This window comes from Rana temporaria, chromosome 4, assembly GCF_905171775.1.
Source record: "Rana temporaria chromosome 4, aRanTem1.1, whole genome shotgun sequence".
Taxonomy (NCBI): Eukaryota; Metazoa; Chordata; class Amphibia; order Anura; family Ranidae; genus Rana; species Rana temporaria.
The window spans coordinates 433376437-433403439 of NC_053492.1; the positions used below are offsets into that span (position 1 = coordinate 433376437).

Sequence of the window (27003 nt, forward strand, 5' to 3'; positions counted from 1 at the left end):
TTTCACCTTAAAGCAGATATGCCACTAGAAAAAAAATATTAAAAGCCAGCAGCTACAAATACTGCAGCTGCTGACTTTTAATATTAGGACACTTACCTGTCCTGGAGTCTAGCGCCGTCCGCAACAGAGGACGAGCGATCGCTCTTCTCTCTGCTGCTCCCCCCGCCATCCTCAGTGAGGGAACCAGGAAGTGAAGCGATCCGGCTTCACTACCCGGTTCCCTATGGCGCATTTGCGAGTTGCGCTGCACCGCTGATTGGCTCCCGCTGTGCTCTGGAAGCCGAGTGTTCCCAGAGCACAACGGGAGGTGACGTCATGCCCGGAGAAAACCCGAAGCTGTGTGGCCGGAAGTGGGTGCAAATACCTGTCTTTAGACAGGTATCTGCACCCCCTCCCCCCTGAAAGGTGTCAAATGTGACACCGGAGGGGGGGAGGGTTCCGATCAGCGTGAGTTCCACTTTAGGGTGGAGCTCCGCTTTAATGCATAAAGGTGAAAAAAGAGGAAGCTTCACGACCCCTTTAAGGGTACTACATGGTTAGCTCAGGGCCTTAGATCATGCTGACAGGCCATATCTGCAGAAAACAGTGCCTATGGCAGTGGTGAGGCAAGGGAAGCAGGTGTGCCCGCCCCTCTAATCCATGCACCCAGCCCCTAATCTCCATGCAGGGCGCCGGACGCATGGATTTCAATGTTTTTTTTTTTTTTTTTTTTTTTTTTTTTTAAGCACATGATTAGAGCCTGAGGCCTCACCTCCTGTCTGTTTCATTGCCATTGCTTCCTCCTTTCAGATCTCCTTGCCCATTGTCATCTTTTTTTGTTTGCATGGGGTGTCGTACGAAGGAGCTACATTATTTTAACACGCAACTCCTACTCTTGACATCTTACAGGAGCCAAGAGTCAGGCCCCGTACACACGTCCGAGAAACTCGACGAGCAAAACACATTGGCCCAGATTCAGGTAGAGCCGCGCAATATTTGCGTGGGCAAAGGGCAACGATTTTTGCTCTGCGCCCACGCAAATATTTTGATTTGCCCGCGATTCACGGAGCAGTAGCTCCGTAAATTGCGCGGGCGCTATGCTAATTTGCCCTGCGTAAGGGCGCCTAATGTAAATGATCCCGCCGGGGGCGGGAATCATTTAAATTATGCGCGCTCCCGCGCCGAGCGAACAGCGCATGCTCCGTCGGGAAACTTTCCCGACGTGCATTGCGGCAAATGACGTCGCAAGGACGTCATTTGCTTCTAAGTGAACGTGAATGGCGTCCAGCGCCATTCACGAATCACTTACGTAAACGACGTGAAATTCTAATTTCACGAGCGGGAAGGGTGGCTATATTTTAGCATTGGCTGCGCCTACTATGAGTAGGAGCAGCCTTATGCTAAAGTCGCCGTACGGAAACTCCGTACCTTGCGTGCGCAGGGCCCGCGCAACTTTTGTGAATCGGTGTTAGTATGCAATTTGCATACTATACACAGATCACAATGGCCGCGCCCCCTAGCGGCCAACGCAAGAATGCAGCCAAAGATATGAAGGCATAAGGAGGCTTATGCCTGTCATATCTTAGGCTGCAGTCGGTGTAACGAGGTTCCTGAATCAGGAGCACTCGTTACACCGGAGCAAGTAAGCACTTGCGCCGCGCAACCTATGGTTGCGCGGGCGCAAGTGCTTCTTGAATCTGGGCCATTGTTTTGCTCGTCAAGTTCCTTGTGAAGCCGCCGAGGGTCTCGGCGAGCCAAGTTTCCTCATTGAATAACGAGGAAATAGAGAACATGTTCTCTATTTGACCCGACGAGACCCTCGTCGGTTTCCTCGGCCAAAAGTGTACACATGACCGGGTTTCTCCGCAGAATACGGCTCCGATCGAGTTTCTGGCTGAACTCTGCCGAGAAACTCAGTCGTGTGTACGGGGCCTGACATGAGGCACAGCCACTTTACAGTAAAAAAATTAAATAAAAAATAAATGTGAACAGGAAGGAAAAGCGTTTTTTGTTTTAATTTTTTTTGACATGCAAAGTCCCTTTGACCAAAAAACACCTTCTGGTACCAATGCCAATTGGCCTAGTTTTATTTTCTGCGTAATGTTGATTTCTGACGTCAAACACATTCCAATAAAACAAATACAATTCTAAATCTCAGGTACATGGGAAAACATCCAAGTGCATCTGCTTAGAAGTCTCTACTCTTCTGTTCCTCTGACTCTTCTCTCTCTTTTCCTTCCTTCCTTCTGTACATTGCCATCTAGAAACTGTCTGATAGTCAGCAACTTGCTCTGCCCCCTTCAGCGGTTCAAGCCTCCAACCCCGGCAGTTGTGCTGAAAATCGACTAGAAAAGGTAGGAAACTGCAGACCATTAAATAAGAACTAGAGAGTGGAACAACCTTTTAAGGATTACCCGGTGTTGGCACAGATACCATACCTTGATAAAAACTTCTGCCACTGATGCCGACATAAAAAAAGTCCTTCTTGACTTTCTTTATCCTCCCTGACTTTTCTTTCTCCCTAACTTCCTATCTCCTTTATCATGTCCTACAACCCCAATTCTAAAAAAGGTGTAACATCTACATTAACCCTTTCATGACTAAGCCTATTTCTGACATTTGGTGTTAACAAGTTAAAGTGGAGTTCCATCCTGAACATTTTTTTTACACCAAAAATCTAAAATAAAATAAAAATTAAAAAAAATGTACTTACCCAAAATAGCGGAAGTCCTTAATCTGCCTCTTCATCCTCCGCGTGGATCTTCTTCCTCGGTTTCTTCTTGTGAATGGGGCGCGCTGCCTTCTGGGAACTATGGGCCAGATTCACATAGGTTAGCGGATCTTTAGATCCGCCTAACCTATGTGATTTAAGATCCGCCGCCGCAAGTTTTTGAGGCAAATGGTTAATTCACAAAGCACTTACCTCAAAACTTGCGGCGGCATATCGTAAATCCCCCGGCGGAATTCAAATTCCGTGGCTAGGGGGAGTGTAGTATTTAAATCAGGCGCGTCCCCGCGCCGATTTAACTGCGCATGTGCCGTCCGTGAATTGCTCCCAATGACGTCGCTAGGACGTCATTGGTTTCGGCGTGAGCGTAACTTGCGTCCATCGCTTTTGTGAATCGACTTACGCAAACGATGTAAAATTTTAAAATTCAACGCGGGAACGACGGCCATACTTAACATTGGCTGCGCCTCATAGATCCAGGGGTAACTATACGCCGGAAAAAGCCTAACGCAAACGACGTAAAAAAAAAAACGCCGGGCGGTTGTTCGTTTCGGAATCGGCGTAACTGCTCATTAGCATAATTGTCGGGTAAAAGATAGGGAAGCGCCACCTAGCGGCCGGCCTGGAATTGCAGCCTAAGATCGGACGGTGTAACACAGTTACACCAGTCGGATCTTAGGGATATCTATGCGTAACTGATTCTATGAATCAGTCGCATAGATACGACCGGCACAACTCAGAGAAACGACGGTGTATCAGGAGATACACCGTCGTATCTCTATGTGAATCTGGCCCTATGTGTATCCCAGAGAGCAGCCGGCCCATTCACAAAGCGTCGCGCTGCTCACGAATGCGCAGTAGGAAACGGGCAGTGAAGCCGCACGGCTTCACTGCCTGTTACCCTTATTGTGGATGGCTGCACCTGGAGCTGCCAGGATCGAGGGATCGGCCTCGGCGGGGGCCGACATCGCTGGCGATTAGGACAGGTAAGTGTCCTTATTAAAAGTCAGCAGCTACAGTGTTAGTAGCAGCTGACTTTTAATTTTTTTTTTTTTTACCGGACCTCCGCTTTAAAATCCATATTCTTTGCTAGAAAATTACTTAGAACCCCCAAACATTATATATATATTTTTTAGCAGAGAATCTAGAGCAGGAGTCCTCAAATGATGGCCCGTGGGCCGGATCTGGCCCGCCAGTGTGATTTACCCGGCCCGCGGACTGCCTCTTTAATATCGCAGCAATCCCCCCTCCCCTCTGCTACTTTTTTATCACACAAGATGAGAAACACGACAGGTCAGGACCAGGGGCGGACTGACAACTCATGGGGCCCCCCGGGCAATAGGAGATTATGGGGCCCTCGGGCAATAGGAGATTATGGGGCCCCCAGGCAATAGATTATGGGGCCACACAGTATACACACACACACACACACATATAGTATACATACACAATATACACACACAGTATAGATACACACACTGAAAAGGTACTGGAGAGGCGGGGCAGCTATAATCTTGGGATTTTTAGACCAAAAGGATGTCGGTAAGGGACATTTCAGGAACAGATGTAAAAAACACACATTTTTACATACTCTCCATGGTTTTACTGAGGCTGGCAACCGTAATGGAGCCCCCTAGTGGCATGGAGCCCTCAGGTAGTGCCCGAATGGTCAGTCCGCCCCTGGTCCGGACAGGGTCTTTTGAGTTAAGCAGCGGGGCGGTTTCAGCAAACACCTGCCTTTCACTAGCAAAGTCCTGCCCTTTGTCCGGACTTGCCATGCTTTGCGTCTTGTGTGATTGAGGTAGCAGAGAAACGTCACATGGTATTTGTGCAGCAGTGTTTTTAAATGCAACTTTTTCGGGAAAATCACTTTAATGAAAAAAAAAAATGAAAAAGTAAAGTTAGCCCAATTTCTTAGTATAATGTGAAAGATGATGTTGCACCGAGTAAATAGTTACCAAACATATTACGCGTTATAATTGCATGCACTCGTGGAATGGCGACAAACTACGGTACCTAAAAATCTCCATAGGCGACGCTTACATTTATTTTTATACGGTTATTAGGTTAGAGTTATAGAGGAGATCTAATGCTAGAATTATTGCTCTTGCTCTGACGATCGCGGCGATACCACACATGTGTGATTTGAACACCGTTTACATATGCAGGCGCAAATTCCGTATGCGTTTTCTTTGTTGCGCGATTTCGCGGGGATGGGGGCGTTTTACCTTTTTTTTTCTTATTTATTTTTACATTATTAAATTGTGTTTTTTTTTGTTATCACTTTTATTGTTAACAAAAGTGTATGCAATCTTTTGAATACAAGTATATCCTCCCTGATTTTCAAAATCCTCTCCAACTTTCTATATCTTGTCTAACTTCTTATATTCCCCCTAAATTCTATTTTATCAATAACATTTATTAACCACTTCTGGATCGCCCGCCATTGTTATATGTCGCTACTTTAACCACTTCCTTACTGGGCACATATACCCCTTCCTGACAAGGTGAAATTTCAGCTTCCGGCACTGCGTCGCTTTAACTGACAATTGCGCGGTCATGCGACGTGGCTCCCAAACAAAATTGACGTCCTTTTTTCCCCACAAATAGAGCTTTCTTTTGGTGGTATTTGATCACCTCTGCGGTTTTTATTTTTTGCACTATAAACAAAAATAGAGCGACAATTTTGAAAAAAAAACAATATTTTTTACTTGTTACTATAATAAATTGCCCAATTTAAAAAAAAATTAAAAATTTTCTCAGTCTAGGCGATACGTATTATTCTACATATTTTTGTTAAAAAAAAAAAATCGCAAGAAGCGTCTGGTTTGCGCAAAAGTTATTGCGCTTACAAAATAGGGGACAGAATTATTATTTTTTATTATTTTTTTTTACTACTAATGGCGGCGATCAGCATTTTTTTTCGTGACTGCGACATTATGGCGGAGACATCGGACACTTTTGACACATTTTTGGCGCCATTCACATTTATACAGCGATCAGTGCAATAAATATGCACTAATTACTGTATAAATGTGACTGGCATTGAAGGGGTTAACACTAGGGGGTGAGGAAGGGGTTAATGTGTACCCTGAATTGTGTTACTAACTGTATGGGAAGGGGGGTGACTGGGGGAGGAGACCGATCTATGTCCCTATGTACAAGGGACACAGATCGGTCTCCTCTCTCCCCTGACAGGACGTGGAGCTCTGTGTTTACACACAGAGCTCCACGTCTTGTCCCTGTAGCCGCCGATCGCGAGTCCCTGGCGGACATCGCGGCCGCCAGGCACTCGCATCGGCATCTCAGCGATGCGGCGAGCGTGCGCACGCCTCCGCCGGACGCGCGCCCGCGCCGCTGGCTGCACGCGCAGGCCGTAAAAACACGGCCACTCAGAGATGTAGAGCCACCCTGCGGCCGTACAAAGTCGTACGGCCGTCGGGAAGTGGTTAAAGAGGACTGCCGTTGTTATGGCAGCAGCTAGCTACAATAACCCCAATATCCTCTTCAAGAGCGGGCGGTCTGGTTTCAGATAAAAGTGGTGTCTGCGGAGATATTGCCGCAAGATCATTTTATCGGCGGTGGCATGGAGACGAGTGAGGGTGAGATGACCCCTACCCATCTCCATACCACTGCAGGGTGGAAGCAACGTCACTTCCAGCCAATGCTCTTAACCACTTAAGGACCGCCTCCTGCAGATATACGTCGGCAGAATGGCACGGCTGGGCACAAGCACGTACCTGTACGTCCTCTTTAAGTGCCCAGCCGGGCGTCACGCGCCCGCGACCTGGTCCGAAGCTCCGTGGCCGCGGGACCCGCGGACCCGATCGCCGCCGGAGTCCCGCGATCGGTCCCCGAAGCTGAAGAACGGGGAGAGCTGTGTGTAAACACAGCTTTCCCGTACTTCACAGTGGCAGCTTCATTGATCGTGTGTTCCCTGATATAGGGAAACACGATCAATGACGTCACACGTCCAGCCCCCCTACAATTAGAAAAACATATGAGGTCACACACAACCCCGACAGCGCCCCCTAGTGGTTAACTCCCAAACTGCAATTGTCATTTTCGCAGTAAACAATGCATTTTTATAGAATTTTTTTGCTGTGAAAATGACAATGGTCCCAAAAATTTGTCAAAATTTTCTAATGTGTCCGCCATAATGTCGCAGTCACGAAGAAAATCGCTGATCGCCGCCATTAGTAGTAAAAAAAAAAAAAAAAATGAATAAAAATGAAATAAAACTATCTCCTATTTTGTAAACGCTATAAATTTTGCGCAAACCAATCGATAAACGCTTATTGCGATTTTTTTTTTACCAAAAATAGGTAGAAGAATATGTATCGGCCTAAACTGAGGAAAAAAAAACGTTTTTTTATATATTTTTGGGGGATATTTATTATAGCCAAAAAGTAAAAAATATTGAATTTTTTTCAAAATTGTCGCTCTATTTTTGTTTATAACGCAAAAAATAAAAACCGCAGAGGTGATCAAATACCACCAAAAGAAAGCTCTATTTGTTGGAAAAAAAGGACGCCAATTTTGTTTGGGAGCCACATCGCACAACCGCGCAATTGTCAGTTAAAGCGACGCAGTGCCGAATTGCAAAAACTGGCCAGGTCCTTTACCTGCATAAAGGTCCGGGTCTTAAAGCGGGGGTTCACCCTTAGAGGGCACTTTTCCCCCTTAGATTCCTGCTCGTTTTTACTAGGGGAATCGGCTATTTATTTTAAAATATGTGCAGTACTTACCCGTTTACGAGACGCATCCTCTCCGTCGCTTCCGGGTATGGGCTTCGGGAATGGGCGTTCCTTCTTGATTGACAGGCTTCCGAGAGGCTTCCGACGGTCGCATCCATCGCGTCACGATTTTTCGAAAGAAGCCGAACGTCGGTGCGCAGGCGCAGTATAGAGCCGCACCGTTCGGCTTCTTTCGGCTACGAGTGACGCGATGGATGCGACCGTCGGAAGCCTCTCGGAAGACTGTCAATCAAGAAGGAACGCCCATTCCCGAAGCCCATACCCGGAAGCGACGGAGAGGATGCGTCGGAAGAAGATGCATCTCGAAAACGGGTAAGTACTGCTCATATTTTAATATAAATAGCTGATTCCCCTAGACCGAACGAGCAGGAAGCTAAGGGGAGATTTTTTTTTTTTTTTTAAATGGGTGAACTCCCGCTTTAAGTTGTTAAAGAGACTTTTTTTTTTAAATAAAAAAAAAAGAAAATTTGTATTTCATCTTCGTGTGAATATGAGATCTGAGGTCTTTTTGGCCCCAGATCTCATATTTAAGAGGACCTGTCATGCTTTTTTTCCTATTACAAGGGATATTTACATTCCTTTTAATAGGAATAAAAGTAACAAAAAAAAAGTGTAAAAAAGTAAAATAAAAGAACATTTTTTAAATGTGCCCCGTCCCGACGAGCTTGTGTGCAGAATCAAACATATACGTGAGCAGCGCCCGCATATAAAAAAAGGTGTTTAAACCATACATGTGAGGTATCAACGCGATCGTTGGAGCGAGAGCAATAATTCTAGCCCTGGACCTCCTCTGCAGCGCAAAACATGCAACCGGTATAATTTTTTAAACGTCGCCTACAGAGATTTTTAAGGGTAAAAGTTTTTTGCCATTCCACGAGCGGTCGCAACTTTGAAGCGTGACACATTAGGTATCAATTTACTTGGCGTAACATTTTCTTTCACAATATATGAAAAATGTGGCTAACTTTACTGTTGTCTTATTTTTTTGCTCTTGTAAGTCTTCTGCGCAAATACAGTGTGACAAAAACTATTGCAATGACCGCCTCATGTGTTGGATCACATGAGTGCAATTGGTTTTGCACTCCTGTGACCCATTTTCAGCAGAGAGTGGATGTCCGCTCTCTGCTGATGTCACAGAAATCAGTCCAGGCACTGCGTAATCCTGACATTAAAGCCCTCTGTGCAGCGATCGCGGGTGGCCGGACATCGCGGCCGTCTGCCTTGTGCAGCAGCTCCAGCATCACATGCCACCTATCACAATTTAAGCGGCCGTTATACGATTTGCGCAGCCCTGCCAACCTGCTGAATTATAATGATGGCGGCTGGTCGCCAAGCGGTTAAATGTATTTTTAAATTGGTCATTAAAAACGGTGTGTGTGCTCCAGAGCATTTTTATTGACGTGAAAAATGGGCATTAAAAATTTAGAACATGCTCTATTTTTTCTCGTTGTTTTTCACGTCGTGAAAAACGGATGTGTGTACGCTTTAACAATGGGGGAAAAAAATGTGCATGCTCAGAAGCAGGTTATGAGAAGGGAAATTTGAATAATCAGCCCAAAGGGTGTCGCCAATCGATTGGAACTTCCCCTTTATAGTGCCGTCGTACGTGTTGTACGTCACCGCGCTTTGCTCAAGCTTTTTATTTTCACGATCGTGTGTAGGCAAGGCAAGCTTGACAAGAATCACGTTGAGAAAAACGGTCGTGTGTACGCGGCATAAGAGATCTATGTATAAACAGTTCTCTCAATGAATGGGACACATCCACTCACCGACATGAAACTTAAATTATTCTAGAACTATCTTGTATGATTGAAGCACAATCTAGTGGCCAAAATTCATTTTTTCTGGATCGAGGTACTCAAAAACAAATTCCACATTTTGGCCACTGGATGGTGCGTCGATCATACGAGATACAGCAAATTGCATTGTAGCTTAGCAGATGTGTGTCACATTCGTTCAGCAAACTGTTTATACAAAGACCTGAGCTTCCCGAGAGGAGAGAGCATGTAAAGCAGTGTGGTGCTGTTCCCTCATCATCTGATTATTGATACAGGTACTTGCATAGTGCCGACAATTTATGCAGCATTTTTACATATACAGTACATATTGTACAGTCACATCACTCTCTGCCCTCAAGGAGCTTACAATCTAAGGTCCCCAAATCACATTCATACATACACATACTAGGGCCAATTTAGACAGGAGACAATTGACCTACCAGCATGTCTTTGGAGTTTGGAAGGAACCCAGAATACCTGGAGGAAACCCACACAGGCACAGGGAGAACATGCAAACTCCAGGCAGGTACTGCCATGGTTGGGATTCAAACCAAAGACCCCAGTGCTGCTAGGCTCTTAGCCCCTGTGGGGTGGGTCCTGGACCTGACTGTATTGCTTACTTGCAGTAAAGTCTGCAGGGAAGTGAAGGACCTGGATTTACTGTCTGGATCACAAGGCTAAGATCATAAGATTGGTTGTAACATGTGCCTAGGACTTGTTGCATCTGTCTCTCGCAATCCTTCTTCCTTAATTCTGAGGATTCAGGCTATAGTAGCTGATCAGCTCTGTCACCTGAGACATGCCTAGGCGATCAGCACCAATCACAGGACCCTTAGGCCCCTTTTGCAGACTTGCAGGGGTCAAGTCCTGGGAACTCCCACTCAAGATCCACTCCCCCACCAAAAAAAAATGATACGCTCATGATATGCATAATTACTAAACCGCATGTTTTTTTTTTCCGATCCACTGTACCTTAGTAATCCTTTATGTTACTGGCCGCTTCCTGCATATGGATTCATCGGGTAGTGTGCGGGTATTCCGTCACTTCCTCGATGCCGCAATGTCTCCTGGGAGCTTTTGTCATTGTTCCCAGGAGACATCGCGTAGGTCTGCCGCGAGTTATCGCGGCATTTAGAAAGAAGCAAGTTCAGTGACTCGAGCTGGGCATAGTAAAGGATTGGCTCGGGTGGCTCGGCTGCTCTAGTCCTGCAAAGGGAACGGAGTTCCTGCTGTGAAAAAAGTGCAGGAACTCCGTTCCCATGCGTTCCTGCAGGACTTGAGCCTTTCAGACTTGTCCCTATCATCAGTTCAACTGCTAGAGTCCTTAAAGAAGAAATTCATCTTAGAAAAAAATATGCATTTACAATTTGTTTTGTAATGGAGAGCATTGTATCCATAATCTGCTAATGCCACGGTCCTGCAGACTATCTGGTCTGACTGTCGATACAGCCAGGCAGTTACACTGGGACAGGAAGACTTAAAGCTGAGTTCCATCCAAAAGTTTTTGACATATACCTTTTTCCACCTTCTGAAGGAGGCGCCGTTCCTCAGAAGTTCAGCCCCCCTCCTCCTTGCCCCACCACCGTGCCAGTTAGAAAGTGCAGCACTGGGGGGCCGACATCACGGTCTCCCTGGACAGTTAAGTGTCCATATATTAAAAGTCAGCAGCTACAGAATTTGTAGCCAACTTTTTTGTTCCCCAGGCCGGAACTCCTCTTTAATGAACTAATACAGCACTCGACCTCACCGGTAGTTCATTAAAGCGGGGGTTCACCCTAAAAACGATTTTCTAACATTACATCCAGCTCACTCTCTACATTGACAGTATGCCAATTTTTTTTTTTCCGCTGTACATACCTTCGTACAGCTATTTTCTTCCCAGCTTCCGGGTAGGGCCTCCCGCAGGAGTGGGCGTTCCTATCCAGCAGGTGATTGACGTGATGACAAAAACAACCTCCCCTCGTCGCATAAGGAGCGCCACGAGTTGCCGAAAGGAGCCGAACGTCGGTGCGCAGGTGCCGTATAGCACCGACTCGCCGTTTGGCTTCTTTTGGCAACTCGTAACGCTCCTTATGCGACGGGGGAGGTATTTTTTGTCATCACGTCAATCACCTGCTGGATAGGAACGCCCACTCCCGCGGGAGGCCCTACCCAGAAGCTGGGGAAGAAAATAGCTGTACGAAGGTATGTACAGCGAAAAAACTAAAAAATTGGCATACTGTCAATGTAGAGAGTGAGTATCATGTAATGTTAGAATTTTTTTTTAGGGTGAACCCCCGCTTTAAGAACTACAAGCCAACAGCCGCAAAGGCTGTTGGACCTTGTAGGTTTTTTGGTGTACAGAACCAGGTGGATGATGTTTTTTGTAGATTGTGACAGCTAGCAAGAGGGAGAAGATCCCCCGCCAGCTGTCAGCCCCTGGGGGTTTGGAGGGAGCAGGGACCGGTTCATCTGTAACATGTTACATCTTACATCCTGAATATGGGTGTACAAGAGGTGAACTTATCCTTTAACCACTTGAGTCCTAGATCCATTCATTTACAGACAATTTGTCTCTTTACATCTGTTTTTCGTCCAATCTGTTTTTTTAATTGAAGAAAAACAGGGCTTTGATCTGTTCCAAAAAATGGATATTGATGGAAGCAGATGATCATCTATTTACATCGGTTTTTCCATAAAGATGCATTGATGTCCATTTTTCATCCATCAATGCATGTGTGAAAGGGGCCTAATACATTGTACACATGACCGGTTTTCACGACAAGAAAACTGTCATTTCTTATATTGGTCGTGTGTATGCTCCCTAGCAGTTTTCTCAATGAAAAAACTGCCAGCAAAAAAAATTGAAACCAGCTTTTTTTTTCTCGTAGTGTTTTCCGACAGTTTTTTTCTCATCCCGAAAAACGGTAGTGTGTATGCTTTTCTGAGGGGAAAAAAACACACATGCTCAGAATCAAGTATGCAGCCCAAAGGGTGGTGCCATTTGAAAGGAACTTCCCCTTTATAGTCCCGTTGTACGTCACCGCGCTTTGGTCGGAGGTTTTTTTGCATGAACGTGTGTATGCAAGTCAGGCTGGAGAAAAATTTCATTTTTTTTCCTGCCGAGAAAAATGGTCGTGTGTACGAGGCATTATGCCGCGTACACGCGATCATTTTTCAGGATGAAAGAAAACGTTGTTTTTCATCATGTCCAAAAAACAAAGTTTTTCCAACTTCATCAATAAAAACGACGTTGCCCACACACCATCGTTTTTAAAACATGATCTAGCAAAGCGCGGTGACATACAACGGCACTCTAAAGGGGAAGTTCTATTCGCCTTTGGGCTGCTTTAGCGGATTCCTTGTTAGTAAAAGACGATTTGCGCTTTTTTGTCTGTTACAGCGTGATGAATGTGCTTACTCCATTATGAATGGTAGTTTTACCAGAACGAGCGCTCCCATCTCATAACTTGCTTCTGAGCATGCGCGGGTTTAAAACTTTGTTTTAGTCCACACACGATCATTTTTTACAACCCGAAAAACAATTTTTTTTTTAAAACGACGTTAAAAAATGCAGCATGTTCAAATTTTTTTTTTTTGAGCAGCCCACACACGATCATTTTAAATGACGTTTTTAAAAACGTTTTCTTTCATGCCGAAAAATTATCGTGTGTACGCGGCATTAGACTACGATTCTGTATTTATCTGGAAGTAGTACCAGATCTCAGGCCTTTTGAAGGATCATGCCAGTAAAAAGAAGAGACAATATCTGATTTTTTTTTGTCTTTAGAATGCTCTGAATTTGAGAACATTTTCATTTTATTTTAAACTGTATATAAAATAGTTGGCTCTCTCACCAACCTTATTCCCTAAAGGGATGCTTTAATATTCTAATTCACATTCCTCTGGATGTGATCATCTCAATGCAAAATATGTTAAAACTTATGGGCAGCCTTGGAATTCTTAGTAGTGCCTTATCCTGTGTTGATGCAAGACCATCAAGTCTAATCCCAAAACATAGAAAGAATATATGAGAAACTACACCATGCACAAATCTTCGTATACATTTTTCCCCATATGAAATACCCTTGTAAATATATTTGTCTTCCTTTCCCATAAAACGTAAAAGAAACAACTTTCATAATTTTCCCGGGAGATACAGTTTGCAGACCTCCGAAAAATGACAAATATTCAGAGAATGTTATGGACCTATTACCAAAGAGTTAAACATAAGCACATATAATACATATGGGTCCAGATCAACTCTCCAGGCTTGCATATTGGATAGAATTTCGCACCAGTATTGGTATAAACTGTTCAATACCTACTGGCCGACAACACCGGTGTAGAGGGTCAACCACGAAGAATCAGCAGCAGGATAGCAGCGTTGTCGGTTTTGAGTCCACAACAGGAGGACTGGCAGGAACAAGTAAAAACTTGAAAAATAAGGTGATATTAATGATAGATTTGTTATAGCGAAGACATGTTTATTTTTGTATTTAGCTGAAGTTCTACTTTATTGATTACAGGGCTGAATTATTTTGTGCCCTTTATAGTTGCCAAGAGTTCATTAAAATACACTATACGTTATCGGTTCATTGGATAGCTGTAGAACCCCAGAAAATTCCAGCTTGCTGAACCTTTCACAATTCCCTGACTGATGAAGGCTAAAGATCATCAAGTAGAAAGGAACTTATTCAAATACAACCTACTTCAACTTACTTATGTTTCTATTGTTATCGGCTACAAATGAAAATGTACATATGTATATGGGCCCGGATTCACGTATCTGGGCGCATCTTGGTGCGGGCGTAGCGTATCCTATTTATGCTACGCCGCCACAACTTAGACAGGCAAGTGCAGTATTCACAAAGCACTTGCTCCATAAGTTGCGGCGGCGTAGCGTAAATTGGCCGGCGTTAGCCAGCGTAATTCAAAGTAGGCTGGTAGGGGGCGTGTTGTATTGAAATGAATCGCGACCCCACGTAAATGACACGCCTAATGAACGGCGCATGTTCAGTATCACGTCGAATTTTCTCCCCAAGTTACGCCGGCTCAATGCTTAGTCGACGTGAATGTAACCTACGCCCATCCCCATTCACGTACGACTTATGCAAACAACGTAAAATACGACGCTGTTCTGACGTCCATACCTAACATGACTTACCCCTGCTTTATGAGGGGTAAAGTTACGCCGGACCGACGCCTTACGTAAACGGCGTAGCTAAATCCAACGGGCGCAAGTACGTTTCTGAATCAGCATATCTACCTTATTTGCATATTCGACGCGGAAATATATGGAAGCACCCCTAGCAGCCAGCGTAAATATGCACCTAAGATACAACGGCGTAAGAGACTTACGTCAGTCGTATCTTAGACAAATTCTGGCGTATCTGATTCTTTGAATCAGGCGCCAAGATACGACGGCGCGGATTCAGACTTAGGCTGCATTCACATCTAGGCAGACAAAACGCTGCGTTTTGTCCCGCGAATTGTGGCGATAAATAGCGGCATTTTGTACCGCGATTTGCGGCGACAAAACGCCGCGATTGTCAGCCTAGATGTGCCCCTAGATTGTCCCTCTATGGAGATGGTTCCCATCTCTTATGCCGAACGCCGCCTGAAAAAAAGGTCCGGGACTTTTTTTCAGGCGGCAGGCGTGGAGATGTGAACCATCTCCATAGAGGGCAATGTTAAATCATCCCTCTGGCGTGTCGGGGCGGCAGCGGGCGTCACACTACAGGCGACAAAACGCCTAGGTGTGAATGGGCTCTTACGACGGCGTATCTGGAGATACGCCGTCGTAAGTGGTTTCTGAATCCGGGCCATGGAGTTTATGAAAAACCTGCAGGAGACAGTCTCAAAGCACTGACCTAGAGTCAATGAAGCTGCAAAAGTGCTAAAAGCAGAACTTTACCCAGAACGGAACCAAGCAACAGAACTTGAAAAAAGATAATGCTATTTAGCAAGGAACATACATTCAACATTAACAATTATGCTACCAAAATAAGTGTGTGCTGTAAATTGCCTCCAGAATTGTTCCTTTATTTCTTGCTGGAGGCTGCCATTTTGCTGAAAGGGGTTGTAAAGGTTTGTTTTTTATTTTCTAAATTGGTTCCTTTAACCTGCCTGGCGGTATTCCCGAGTCTGACACGGGGTTAGATTTTCCTGCTGCGAGCGGTAACCCCGAGCCAGACTCGGGCTTGCCTCGCTAGATCCACAGGCTTGGTTTACTTACCTTGTCCCTGGATCCAGCGATGCCACCGCGCTGTGTGAGCGAGCGGGACCTCGCTCGATTCACACAGTGCCTCTGTGTGACGCCGATCTCCGTTCCCTGCGACGTTACGACGCACGGGGACGGAGAACGGCGCCAAATTAAAAAAAGTAAACAAACACCTTACATACAGTATACTGTAATGTTATAGATTACAGTACTGTATGTAACAAATACACACCCCCCCTTGTCCCTAGTGGTCTGCCCAGTGCCCTACATGTACTTTTATATAATAAAATACTGTTCTTTCTGCCTGCAAACTGTAGATTGTCCATAGCAACCAAAAGTGTCTTTTTATGTCAAAAATAGTTTTAGATCAGCTAAAAAACAGCGATAATAAATTATAATCACTTGCAGAATTGTGCGATCGCGATTTGTGGGGAAATTCGTCATAAAAAAATAAAAGTAATGACAGCGACAATTCTGCAACTGAACAAATTTCAGTGATTTTGATTTGATTACATTATTGAATAATTTTTATTATAATTATATTATTATGTTATAATTATTTATAATATTATAATTTATAATTTTGTTTTTAAAAAAATGTCATACCCGGGATGCCTATTAGACTCTTGTTTGGTCAGATTTAAGTGAGTTATTTCTAAAAATTACAGGCCTAGAGTATAAAACACCAAATTTCCTCCAAATAATGGTACCGCTTTCAGCATGTTTTTTCTGAAAGAATCATACCGCCAGGGAGGTTAAGCTAGTGCATTGTTGGTTCACTTACCTTTTCCTTCCATTTCCCTTCTAAATGTTTTTTTTCTTTGTCTGAATTTCTCACTTCCTGTTCCTCCTCAGTAAGCTTGCCCCCATCATCCGAGCCGCTCTGGCTGGGGGTTAGTCAGCGTGCTCGCCCCCTCCCTTTGGACTACATACCTGCGGGGAGACGCTGTGAACAGGATTTTTTTCCTGCAGTAAAAATAATCCTTTCACATTTTACTTCCTCCACAATGACGAGACTTTCAATCATTTTCTATCCCATCAACTCAATTAGGACATAGGCTGCAAACAAAATCTAACAGATGTTCCATCACTACCATGAACTAAAACAATAAATGTTTGCTGTAGATGTACTGTAGGGCATGCTAAAATCATATGCTAAAACATTGAGAGACCATTTTAGCATGCGTGAAGTGCACTTTAAGGTCTGTTTGCATCTTCATTATTTAGGACCGCTGTCCTTTTAACCAATGGTAAGGCAAAAATCACTAACTTCCTTTTATTTTTTTCAAACCTCAGAGTGATTTTGTGCCCGAATTGTCTGGTTCATCAAATCGGATTATGCTAAAAAGTTACATAATGCACCTTGAGGTATGCTAGTGTTGGCTTGTGCCTGGTTTGGGTGTGCAGTGTTTTGTACAGTAAAATCTTTCTTCTATTAAGCATGACCTGTGTGATAGAACATGCCCTCTGCACATCGCCCCCCATCTCTCTCAGCTCACCTGTTTGGCAGGACAGATACTTCCAATACAGCTCTGCCTGTTAAAGTGGATGTAAACCGGAATTCTTTATTTTTTTTATGTCACAATGTAGAGTATAAGATTTCCTATCATCTTTGCCCAGTCTTGCCACACAGAGTTAATCCAGCTCTGAGCAATCCTCTTTTATTGTTCAGTGAAATAAAATGGACTTATAGAGAAAAATCTTAGTCCGTTCCGCCCCCTTGCTGTGAATGATAGGTTATTTACATATCTCATGCACTAGCCTGGAGACATGCATTATTTCTTAATGGCCACCCCCACTCCTCTTCTGAAGTCATGTGGTTACTTTTCTGGATTTTGACTGGATGTTAGTGATCATAGTAGAATTTAGTGTAAGGAATACATAGGAAAAAATTGCATCTTGACAAGGGGAGTGTAGAGGAGGGAGAAGAGTCTACTGACATCACGACTCCACCCACTGAGCTCCAGATCCACCCTCAGAATCTGTAGTTTTTCAGTTCTTATAGCAGACAGAGGGGAGACATTTGACAGGTAAGGATACATGCAGGAGGCATCTATATTCTTATAGATCAGCACTATAGCAGTACATTAGAAAGGATGAGAGTGGCTTTACATCCACTTTAAGTTAACCAACTTGTTGCCCTGCCCCAGACTGACTCTCTACAGTTCATAAACACATTTAGTGATACAAATCTGAAACGGAAGTTATTGCAAGGGTTAAAGGGCTCACTTAAGGTGATTGCTCATACATCACTGGTCTAGACTATTAATACTTACCTATTGCAGTGCCTGTACACAACACACCTGGAAATGTAATGGGCACAGAAGTTTATCTGGGCAGCATAGTTCTGAAGTGGGAAAAATGCTAAGGACTTGTCTGCTGCCAAAAATAAACATTTCCTTTTTTCTAGCAATTTCATTTCTTGTACACTGCCTATGATCAGTGTTGTGTACACTTCTGTAAGATACAACTAGCTCCTCCCTTTCTTAATTGGTAGAATCCACCTGTTCTGCCTATGACAACATGGCTGCCGCACCAACACCCCTCTACAATGTTTTTTGCAAACGGTGTCTACTGTAATACACAAACATGATTTCCTTTATTTTAGGGAATATCGGACATAAAGATCTCTGGAATGGAGGCTCACACAAGTCACAACACCATGGTGGTCAGAAAGACAAGCCAAGGCCAGATCAGCCACAGTTTTTCACAAAATTCCTTGTACCGCAGTGCCAGCCAACTGATCTCTTCCCACGATAAGAAGTCCATTTTGGAAGGCTCTATATGGGATAGTGTTATTCAAGGACATGATAGCGGAATGGTAAGTATATTGCACGCTTTTAAAAGAGGTTTAAACCCAGGTTTCTCAGCGTGCTTGGTCCCGATGATACAGTGAAAAGCAATAGAAATCATGTCTTGCAGCCATTTGAGTTCTAGGTTTGACACCAAACATAGTCTGTGTAAAGTTTGTATGGTCTTCCTGGACTCACCCTTGAGAAAAGTCAATCAAGGGGAATAGGATTACCTTGTACAAAAGATCCATATATTAACCACTTGCTTACTGGGCACATATACCCCCTCCTGCCCAGGTGAAATTTCAGCTTCTGGCACTGCATCGCTTTAACTGACAATTGCGCAGTTGTGCGACGTGGCTCCCAAACAAAATTGACGTCCTTTTTTCCCCACAAGTAGAGCTTTCTTTTGGTGGTATTTGATCACTTCTGCGGTTTTTATTTTTTGCGTTATAAACAAAAAAAGAGCGACAATTTTGAAAAAAATAAATCAATATTTTTTACTTGTTGCTATAATAAATAGCCCAATTAAAAAAAAAAAAAAAAAACACATTTTTTTCTCAGTTTAGGCCGATACATATTCTTCTACATATTTTTGGTAAAAAAAAAATCGCAATAAGTGACTGGTTTGCAAAAGTTATAGCGCCTACAAAATAGGGGACAGATTTTTTTTTTTTACTAGTAATGGCGGTGATCTGCGATTTTTATTGGGACTGCGACGTTATGGCGGACACATTGGACACTTGACACATTTTTGGCACCATTCACATTTATACTGCGATCAGTGCTATAAATATGCATTAATTACTATATGAATGCGACTGGCAGGGAAAGGGTTAACACTAGGGGGTGAGGAAGGGGTTAAATGTGTACCCTGCATAGTGTTTCTAACTGTGGGGGAAGGGGACTGACTGGGGGAGGTGACCGATCTGTGTTCCTATGTACAAGGCACACAGCATCGATCTCCTCTCTCCCTGACAGGACGTGGATCTCTGTGTTTACACACACACAGATCCACGTCCTTGTCTGTGTAACCGGCGATCGCGGCCACCAGGCACGCACATCGGCATCTCAGTGATGCGGCGGGCGGGCACGCGCACGCCCCCCGTGGCTGGAGGCCGGAGGCCGTATATAGATGGCCACCCGGCAATTGGGATCCACACTGCGGCCGTAGAACGTCATACGGCCGGCAGCAAGTGGTTAAAATCAGTTTAAATCTGTTCCAGGGTTCACTCTGTGCTCAGAGGGTAAACGGTTTATACTTCTTGGAAATTACTCTTTATTGAAGGAGCTGTAAGAATGTTGAATAGTCTTCCACATGAATTGATGAATTGCTTTAACCACTTGGGATCCGCGCTATAGACGAAAGATGTCCACAGCGCGGCTCCCAAGAGGACATCGAGTGGACGTCTTTGGACGTCCTGTTTGTTTGCATTCCCGTGCACGCCGCTGGGGTGCCGATGCGTGTGCCTGGCGAGCGCGATGTCCGCCGGGTACCCGCGATCGGCGGTCACAGCAGGGATGTGGAGCTCTGTGTGTAAACACAGAGCTCCACGTCCTGTCAGGTAGAGAGGAGACCCATCTGTGTCCCTTGTACATAGGGACACAGCATCGGTCACCCCCCCCCAGTCAGTCCCCTCCCCCCACACAGTTAGAACACACCCATGATACACATTTAACCCCTTCCTCACCCCCTAGTGTTAACCCCTTCACTGCCAGTCACATTTATACAGTAATTAGTGCATTTTTATAGCACAATAGTGTCAAAGGTGTCCGATATGTCCACGGCAATATCGCAGGCCTGACAAAAAAAAAATGCAGTTTGCCACCATTACTAGTAAAAAAAAAAAAAAAAAATCATAAATCTATCCCCTATATTGTAGGCGCTATAACTTTTGCGCAAACCAATCAATATATGCTTATTGCAATTTTTTTTAACAAAAATATGTAGAATACGCATCGGCCTAAACCAAGGGAAATTTTTTTTCTTTTTTTTTTAAATTGGGATATTATTATAACAAAAAGTAAAAAATAGTGTTTTTTTTCAAAATTTCCAGTCTTTTTTTGTTTATAGCACAACAAATTAAAATCGCAGAGATGATCAAATATCACCAAAAAAAAGCTCTACTTGTGGGGGAAAAAAATTATAAAAATATAATTTGGGTACAGTGTTGTATGACCGCGCAATTGTCATTCAAAATGCGTCAGCACTGACAGCTGAAAATTGGTCTGGGCACGAAGGGGGTTTAAGTGCCCAGTAATGAAGTGGTTAAAAAGGGCTGGGCATGTTACTAAATGCAAAAATTATAATAGTAGAAAATTGACCCTATAGAAATCTAATGGCCTTTTGAGGATCAGCAAAGAATTGTTTGAGTATATTGGATCATGCAATCATCTTTATCAACTGTGGGGTTTAGGGTTCTGCTGATGCAAGATTTGTCTTTAATTTTTCTGGTTACATTTCATGGGATGTACATACTGTATATGTTTTTTAAAGTGTAACTTTAACAATCCAGGAACATACTGGTAGGTATATTTACAGCAGTACTCTTTCTTACCCTGCCATGGCTGGTCCCATGCCCATGCAGAAAATAGACTGGTGCCGCCATGCCAGTGACCTGGCCCTCCAAAAAGCAAACAGCCACTATAGAGACAGCAGTATTGTTGCCTAATATCTTTAGTAGAAGAAAAGAACCCGAGGTCTAGGACACAAGCCTGTCACTAGGTACCAAGGGCCAGATCCACAAAAGGGATACGCCGGCGTATCTACTGATACGCCGTCGTATCCCTGTTTCTATCTTTGGAACTGATCCACAGAATCAGTTTCCAAAAGATAGGGAGAAGATCCGACATGTGTAAGAGACTTACACTGTCGGATCTTAGGATGCAGTACCGCATCCGCCGCTGGGGGCATTTCTCGTCGAAATGCTGCTTCGGGTATGCAAATTAGCACTTACGGAGATCCACGAAGCTTTTACATTTCGTTTTTTCTCCGTAAGTATTAGTTTGCAATCGTAAAATTAGGGCTGCTTTTACAAGGCCTAAACTGTTTAGGCCTTGTAAAAGTAGACCCTTCTATCCCGCGTCGCCGTCTTTTTTTTTTTCAAATTTTTTTTTTCCCGCCGCAACTCGTATTTTTTTTTTATGCCTGTCGCGATTCTCAAAACCCGGCTCAACCTAAAACCGCGCATAGCACGTCGTGAAAATGATGTCGTGAGCATGCGCAGTACGGCCGGCGCGGGAGCACGACTAATTTAAATGGGCCCCATTTGAATAGGAACGCCTTGCGCCGGCCGGATTTAAGTTACACAGCCGAAAATTTCTAGGTAAGTGCTTTGTGGATCAGGCACTTAGGTAGAAATTTTCCGGCCGTGTAACTTAAATTGAAAAAGTTACGTTGCGCCGGGTTTTTGTGGATCTGGCCCCAAGTTTCTAAAACTCTTACTGGAGAAAAAACCACTGCGGTTTCTGTTCTGCTGGGAAAACAGCTCCTCCTGTTGAATCTGACACCCATCAAATAGGAAGTGATGCCTCCCAAATGGGGACACAGCAATGCATCTAAAACTAAAAAAATAAACAATAAAGCTTTGACCCATAAAACAATACACACATACCATTTTAAATCTTATTGTTTTGGGTGTTTTTTTCTGTTTAGGGTGTGGATGATGAAGATCTCGTGAGTACCATAAAAAGCTTTAGTACAGTAACCAAGCAACACACAGCCTTCACCGATACACCTTTGTAACAGACAACCAATGAGCCAGAGGTATGAAGATACCATCATTGTTCTACCATTGTGATATGGAGGTAACCAACGACCAACCAAGGGTTTGGAAGACAGGGCAGGGCCCTGAAATATGCTGGTAGTGAAGACAGATGGAAGCGCACTGGTGACGTCGTAGCATCTGAACTGTAGACTGCGCACTCATCTCCGTTGCTGGCCATGAACTGCTGCTGTTGGTGGTCTTTCCTTTGTCTGGGGTATAAGCAAATGTTTGGCTTCCTGTTAGTTGGGGGTATTCAACTGTATGTATTTCTTAATATAATAAAAGTTTTGGGCTGCTTTAGCTTTATGTTGTTTTTTTTCATACCACCATATGTAATAACCCTCAGTGACCAGTTTCCAGTCTGCCAGCATTAACCCATCAGTGATCAGCTCCCAGAATATGAGCATTAGCACCCAAAGGACAACTCAGGCTGTGGATGCTTTGTGAAGAAAACTGTAAGGCCTTGTACACACGAGAGGATATCCGCTGGAAACGGTCCGCCGGACCGTTTCCAGCGGATAAATCCTCTGGCGGATTTGGATCTGATGGCTGTACACACCATCAGATCGAAATCCCCGCGGAATACATCCGCAGTGACGTGTCGCGCCGTCGCCGCGACGACGCTGGAAGGTAAATACTTCCACGCATGCGTCGAATCATTACGACGCATGCGAGCGGACGGATTGATCCGGTGAGTCTGTACAGACGACCGGATCAGTCCGCTGGACTGGATTCCAGCGGATAAATTTCTTAGCATGCTAAGAAATGTTTATCCGCTGGGAATCCGTCGGCTGGATTTTTATCCGCCTGAAAATGTCCGCTAGGCCGTACACACGACCGGATCTATCTGCTGGAACTGATCCGCGGATCAATCCCAGCGGATCGATCTGGTCGTGTGTACGGGGCCTAAGACTTTGCACATCTAAAGTGTGTTCAGCAAATTTAACCTCTTGCCGACCGCGGATGTACTGTGGCATGTCAGCTCTATTGCACAAAACGACGTACCTGTAGGTAGTTTCTTGTAATAGCCACTGAGGGCACACACACTGATTGGACAGATGGGGAGCCAATCAGCGGGTCACCCGCGATCATTCCCCAGAGAGGCAGAACTGCGATCTGCCTATGTAAACAAGGCATATTGCCATTCTGACAGGGAAGATGAAAGAGCTCTTGTGTTTCTGCTAAGCAGGAACACCAATCCAGTCAGAGCAACACCCACAGATACACTTAACCCTTTGATTGACCCTGCTGTTAACCCCTTTCCTGCCAGTGTCATTAGTACAGTAAACATGCATAATTTTAGCACTGATCACTGTAATAATGTCAGCAGTTCCCAAAAAAGTGTACGTTAGGAGTTCGATTTGTCCGCTGCAATGTCGCAGTTCCGCTAAAATCACTGATCGCCACCATTACTAGGGGGAAAAAAATGGTCATAAAAATATCCCATGGTTTACCAAAAATATGTAGCAGAATACATATTGGCCTAAATTGATGAAGAAATTCGATTTTTTTTATTATTGGGTGAGTTTTATAGCAGAAAGATACTGGTACAATCCGACCTCCATCTGGGTTGTCTTTCAGCCGATAGGTCCATCCATAGGCACACTAGGGTCCATCTGGTTAAATTTCCTTTAGCAGAGCAGTCCCAATGATTTGCTGGTCAATTACCATCATCCCTCCAAGTAAATCTCCAGGAAATATCAATGGAACGGGCAGCTAGAATTGTGAAGTTTTCATTGTGCTTAGAAAACTGAGCAGAGTGCAATGCTACCTTTAGCTCAATGATTTCAGTACATGAGCGCTCTACTTCTAGTGCCTGCTATTTTATGAATGGAATACGCTGCAATAGAAGGTCACTCAATTTGCATTTATTCATAGGGGAAAATCCTGTTTAGGCACTCTTCACTGGAGAAGGTTTTAGTTATTGGAAGAGTTCCCCCTCTATCTAGGGGCAACAGACACATTTTGACACTCCCATCACTTTATGTAGACTATGGTCATCGTGATTCTCAACTTTATGACAGCAAACAAGCACACATACATTAAAATGAATCTTTTAATATGTCCTTACTGGATAATGTAAACCGAGTTACAGAGTGAGAAAACATACATCACATATTGTAAAATCAGCTCATATTACATGGTTTTATATATATATTTATACTTTGTTATATAGTGCTTTTATAGAATGGGATCATCATAAAATCTATTTTTTGCAATTAGTTGAGGGACACACGAGTCCAAGAATGTTGAGTTAGAATGCCATGTAAAGCAAGATTTGTACACCAACTGTCTAGCCCAGTACAATGCCTTCTACTCGCAGCATGCCTCAGTTTGGGAAAACAGTACCAAGAGTATGATCATAGACGAGGGGAGGCTTGTGTCCCTCAACAATTAACTACAAGACAGGCTGATGGGACATCCAAAAGCAGTCCAACTGAGGAGTGGGCAACAGCAACAAAGAGGCACCTGAAGAACCTTATGCTCCAAGCTGATGTAGGAAGACACCTGAATATCAACCTGATAGAACATGTGAACAGAAGACCAGGTGGCAACTTTGTAATTCTGGAAACAGTAGCTTAATGCCAAAATGCCCAAGAAGCACCCACAGATCTAGTAGCGTGTGGCTGGAACAACTCCAGGTGTAGCGACCACACCCCAGGGTTTAAACATTGCAGTCTTAGAAAGTCTGCCTGCCAACTGTTCACACATTGAATGTAAAAGGTGGATAAAAACTAGAAAAAAAAGTTCTACTCAGGGCAGAATTCTTTCTAGCTTTTGCTAGGGCTGGTTGTCCCCTGGTGTTTAAATGGACGCCACTGTGGTGGTATTTGTCTGACCGATTTCCAAATAGGACAACCCTCAAGTTGGGAAGTCCAGCATTGAAAAGACAACCAATCCTCAAAAGCTCCAAAATGTTAATCAGGGACAAGATTCTTCCAATGTCCAAGTCCTCCCCAGCTTAACGGACTGTCATCCATTGTAAAGATCCTTCTCAAGACATGAAAAGGAAGGACTTTCCCAACTCCAGAGCTGGATTCTAGGCCACCAGGCCAGGGACAACCTGGTCTTGACAAACTTGGTGGGTTGCATGCAGAATTTCTAGGTCCGAATTAAAACATTTAGAGCCTTGAGATACAATATGGATCAGATGCCCCCTTTGGGGATTGTAAACAAGATGAAGTAGAATCCCGGGAACCGTTCACACCATAAGTAAAGGGGCTATAACTCCTTGCTCAGGAAGATCGGCAAGGCCTCCATTGAGACCTGCTAATCTGTATGGTGACACAGGCAGGTTGGAAGACATGAAATGGGGGGACCACATTATTTACTCAAACATCCATTAAAGACTAACAGACTCACCCCTTTCGGGACTTGGAAGTCCAGGGTGTGTAAGCAAACTGATGAAAGGAACCACTTTTAGCTTCCAATGAGAGGTCAGGCTTTCCAGGTTGAGCCTAGTTTTTTGGGGCAGATGGGCACACTTGTCCTCAGTGTCATTTTTGATGGGGGTGTACAGGGCAGCTGTGAAGTCTGTCATTTCAATGAGAATCACTGCTGTGTCTTTAAGCCAGGGAGTGATAATAGTGGCATCCTGCAACATCATTCATCAAAATAATAAGAGACTCAGTACCCGAGAGTCCCAATAGGTGAAGGATCAGAGGTTGCTAAAGCCATTGGCAGAGCAAATAAGATTTAGCAGGAGAAGGCGTAGAAGCACGATTATGGCCTCTGTGGGTCAGAGTCAGCATTGCATCCACCCTCCCCAATAGGAGGTGCTTCAGCGCTCCTCTGACAACTGATAAGAACAGATACTACACTTGATCTTAGCCAAACGGCCGAGAAGCGAGGTATGGAAAGTGCCAAAGACAGAGCCCACAGCCTGAAGGTCATGTTCCAGGCTAGCTTCTCCCTTGTCCAGCAGGGTGTGGGCACAGCCCCGAAAGCTCATGCTGTTGATCAGGAAAAAGACCAGCTCAGCAGGGGTAGAGAAACCTTAATGTTAAAATAAAAATAGCAAAAATAAAGGTTAGACTTTTCTCTGCACAGCAGAGAAAAAGGCGATCATCTTGCCAAGACACTAATGAAAAACTGAGGCATGCAGAGACTGGGAGGGGTTATACCAGGCTGGTCGCTGTTATTTCATTTGCTAGTGTACAAATTCTCCTCTAGGTGGCAGCATGACTCAATCTCTGAATTCCCGTGTCCCTTAATGAAGGCTAAAGAAAACATTTTATAATTGGTCTGTCTTTATTTTCCAGCTCAGTTAATGTTACAAGATATCTAGAACGTTAAATACTGACAAAAAAAAAAAAATCTAAACTGGAGTTAGACAAATGGTGCATTCAAGAAGTTGGTGTTTAGACACCGAAGTGCAATATTGCTGTATATAAGTCACGCTTTGCAAACGCCGTTGAAATATAAAAAGGACTATTGCGTCTCGTGCAAAATATGCTATATTTATATCAACAAAAGAAAAAAAAGGTAATATAAATTAAATATTTGGCTAAATGTATATGTACTGTGTCAGTGTTTTTAGAGATTAGGATAAATAATAGTGTCATTCAATAAATTACGTGTGCACATTGTGGATTTGTACAGACAGTCGTGCAGTGTGGTCACCCCTTTGCCATGTCTGGATCTTCCTGATTAAACAGTGGAGCAAAGTTACTTGATCTCTCTGGTGGCCATCTCTTTCAGCTCTGCCCACTGGCTTGGCCAAGGCAATGTAACATTTTTTCCTGTCTAATTACTAAATATATTTTATTGAATGTTAAAAGCTGGGTTCACACTAGCTTTGGCCGTGGCTCATAGCAGGGGTCCGGGGCATGTCTTTTCACTGTTTCACGTGCGAATCAGGTCCAGATTTTGGGCTGAATTTGCACCTGAAAAACTAACCAGAAGACGCTCAGGACCCTTCTGCAATCTGGATCGCGGCCACCCTAGAGGTGTGTGAACCGGCTTCATTGGAAACCCAAATCCAATTTGCATCAGTGAAT

The 27003-nt window shown here is 44.1% G+C and overlaps 1 protein-coding gene and 1 non-coding gene across 2 annotated transcripts in view; one reads left to right on the plus strand and one right to left on the minus strand.

Annotated features, from left to right (window-relative positions):
- The window catches only part of USH2A (usherin), a 1018338-nt gene extending 996035 nt beyond the window's left edge, over nt 1-22303 (plus strand). The window contains exons 71-73 of the mRNA XM_040347840.1: nt 2244-2333; nt 18053-18265; nt 21892-22303. Coding sequence (XP_040203774.1) covers nt 2244-2333; nt 18053-18265; nt 21892-21981 — 393 coding nt within the window. The 3' untranslated portion in view covers nt 21982-22303. The remainder of the gene's footprint in view (nt 1-2243; nt 2334-18052; nt 18266-21891) is intronic.
- Nucleotides 22304-25661: 3358 nt separating this feature from the next.
- LOC120938662 lies at nt 25662-25854 on the minus strand. Its single transcript, XR_005749198.1, has one exon. It is a non-coding gene; the product is annotated as a U2 spliceosomal RNA (small nuclear RNA).
- Nucleotides 25855-27003: the final 1149 nt, after the last annotated feature.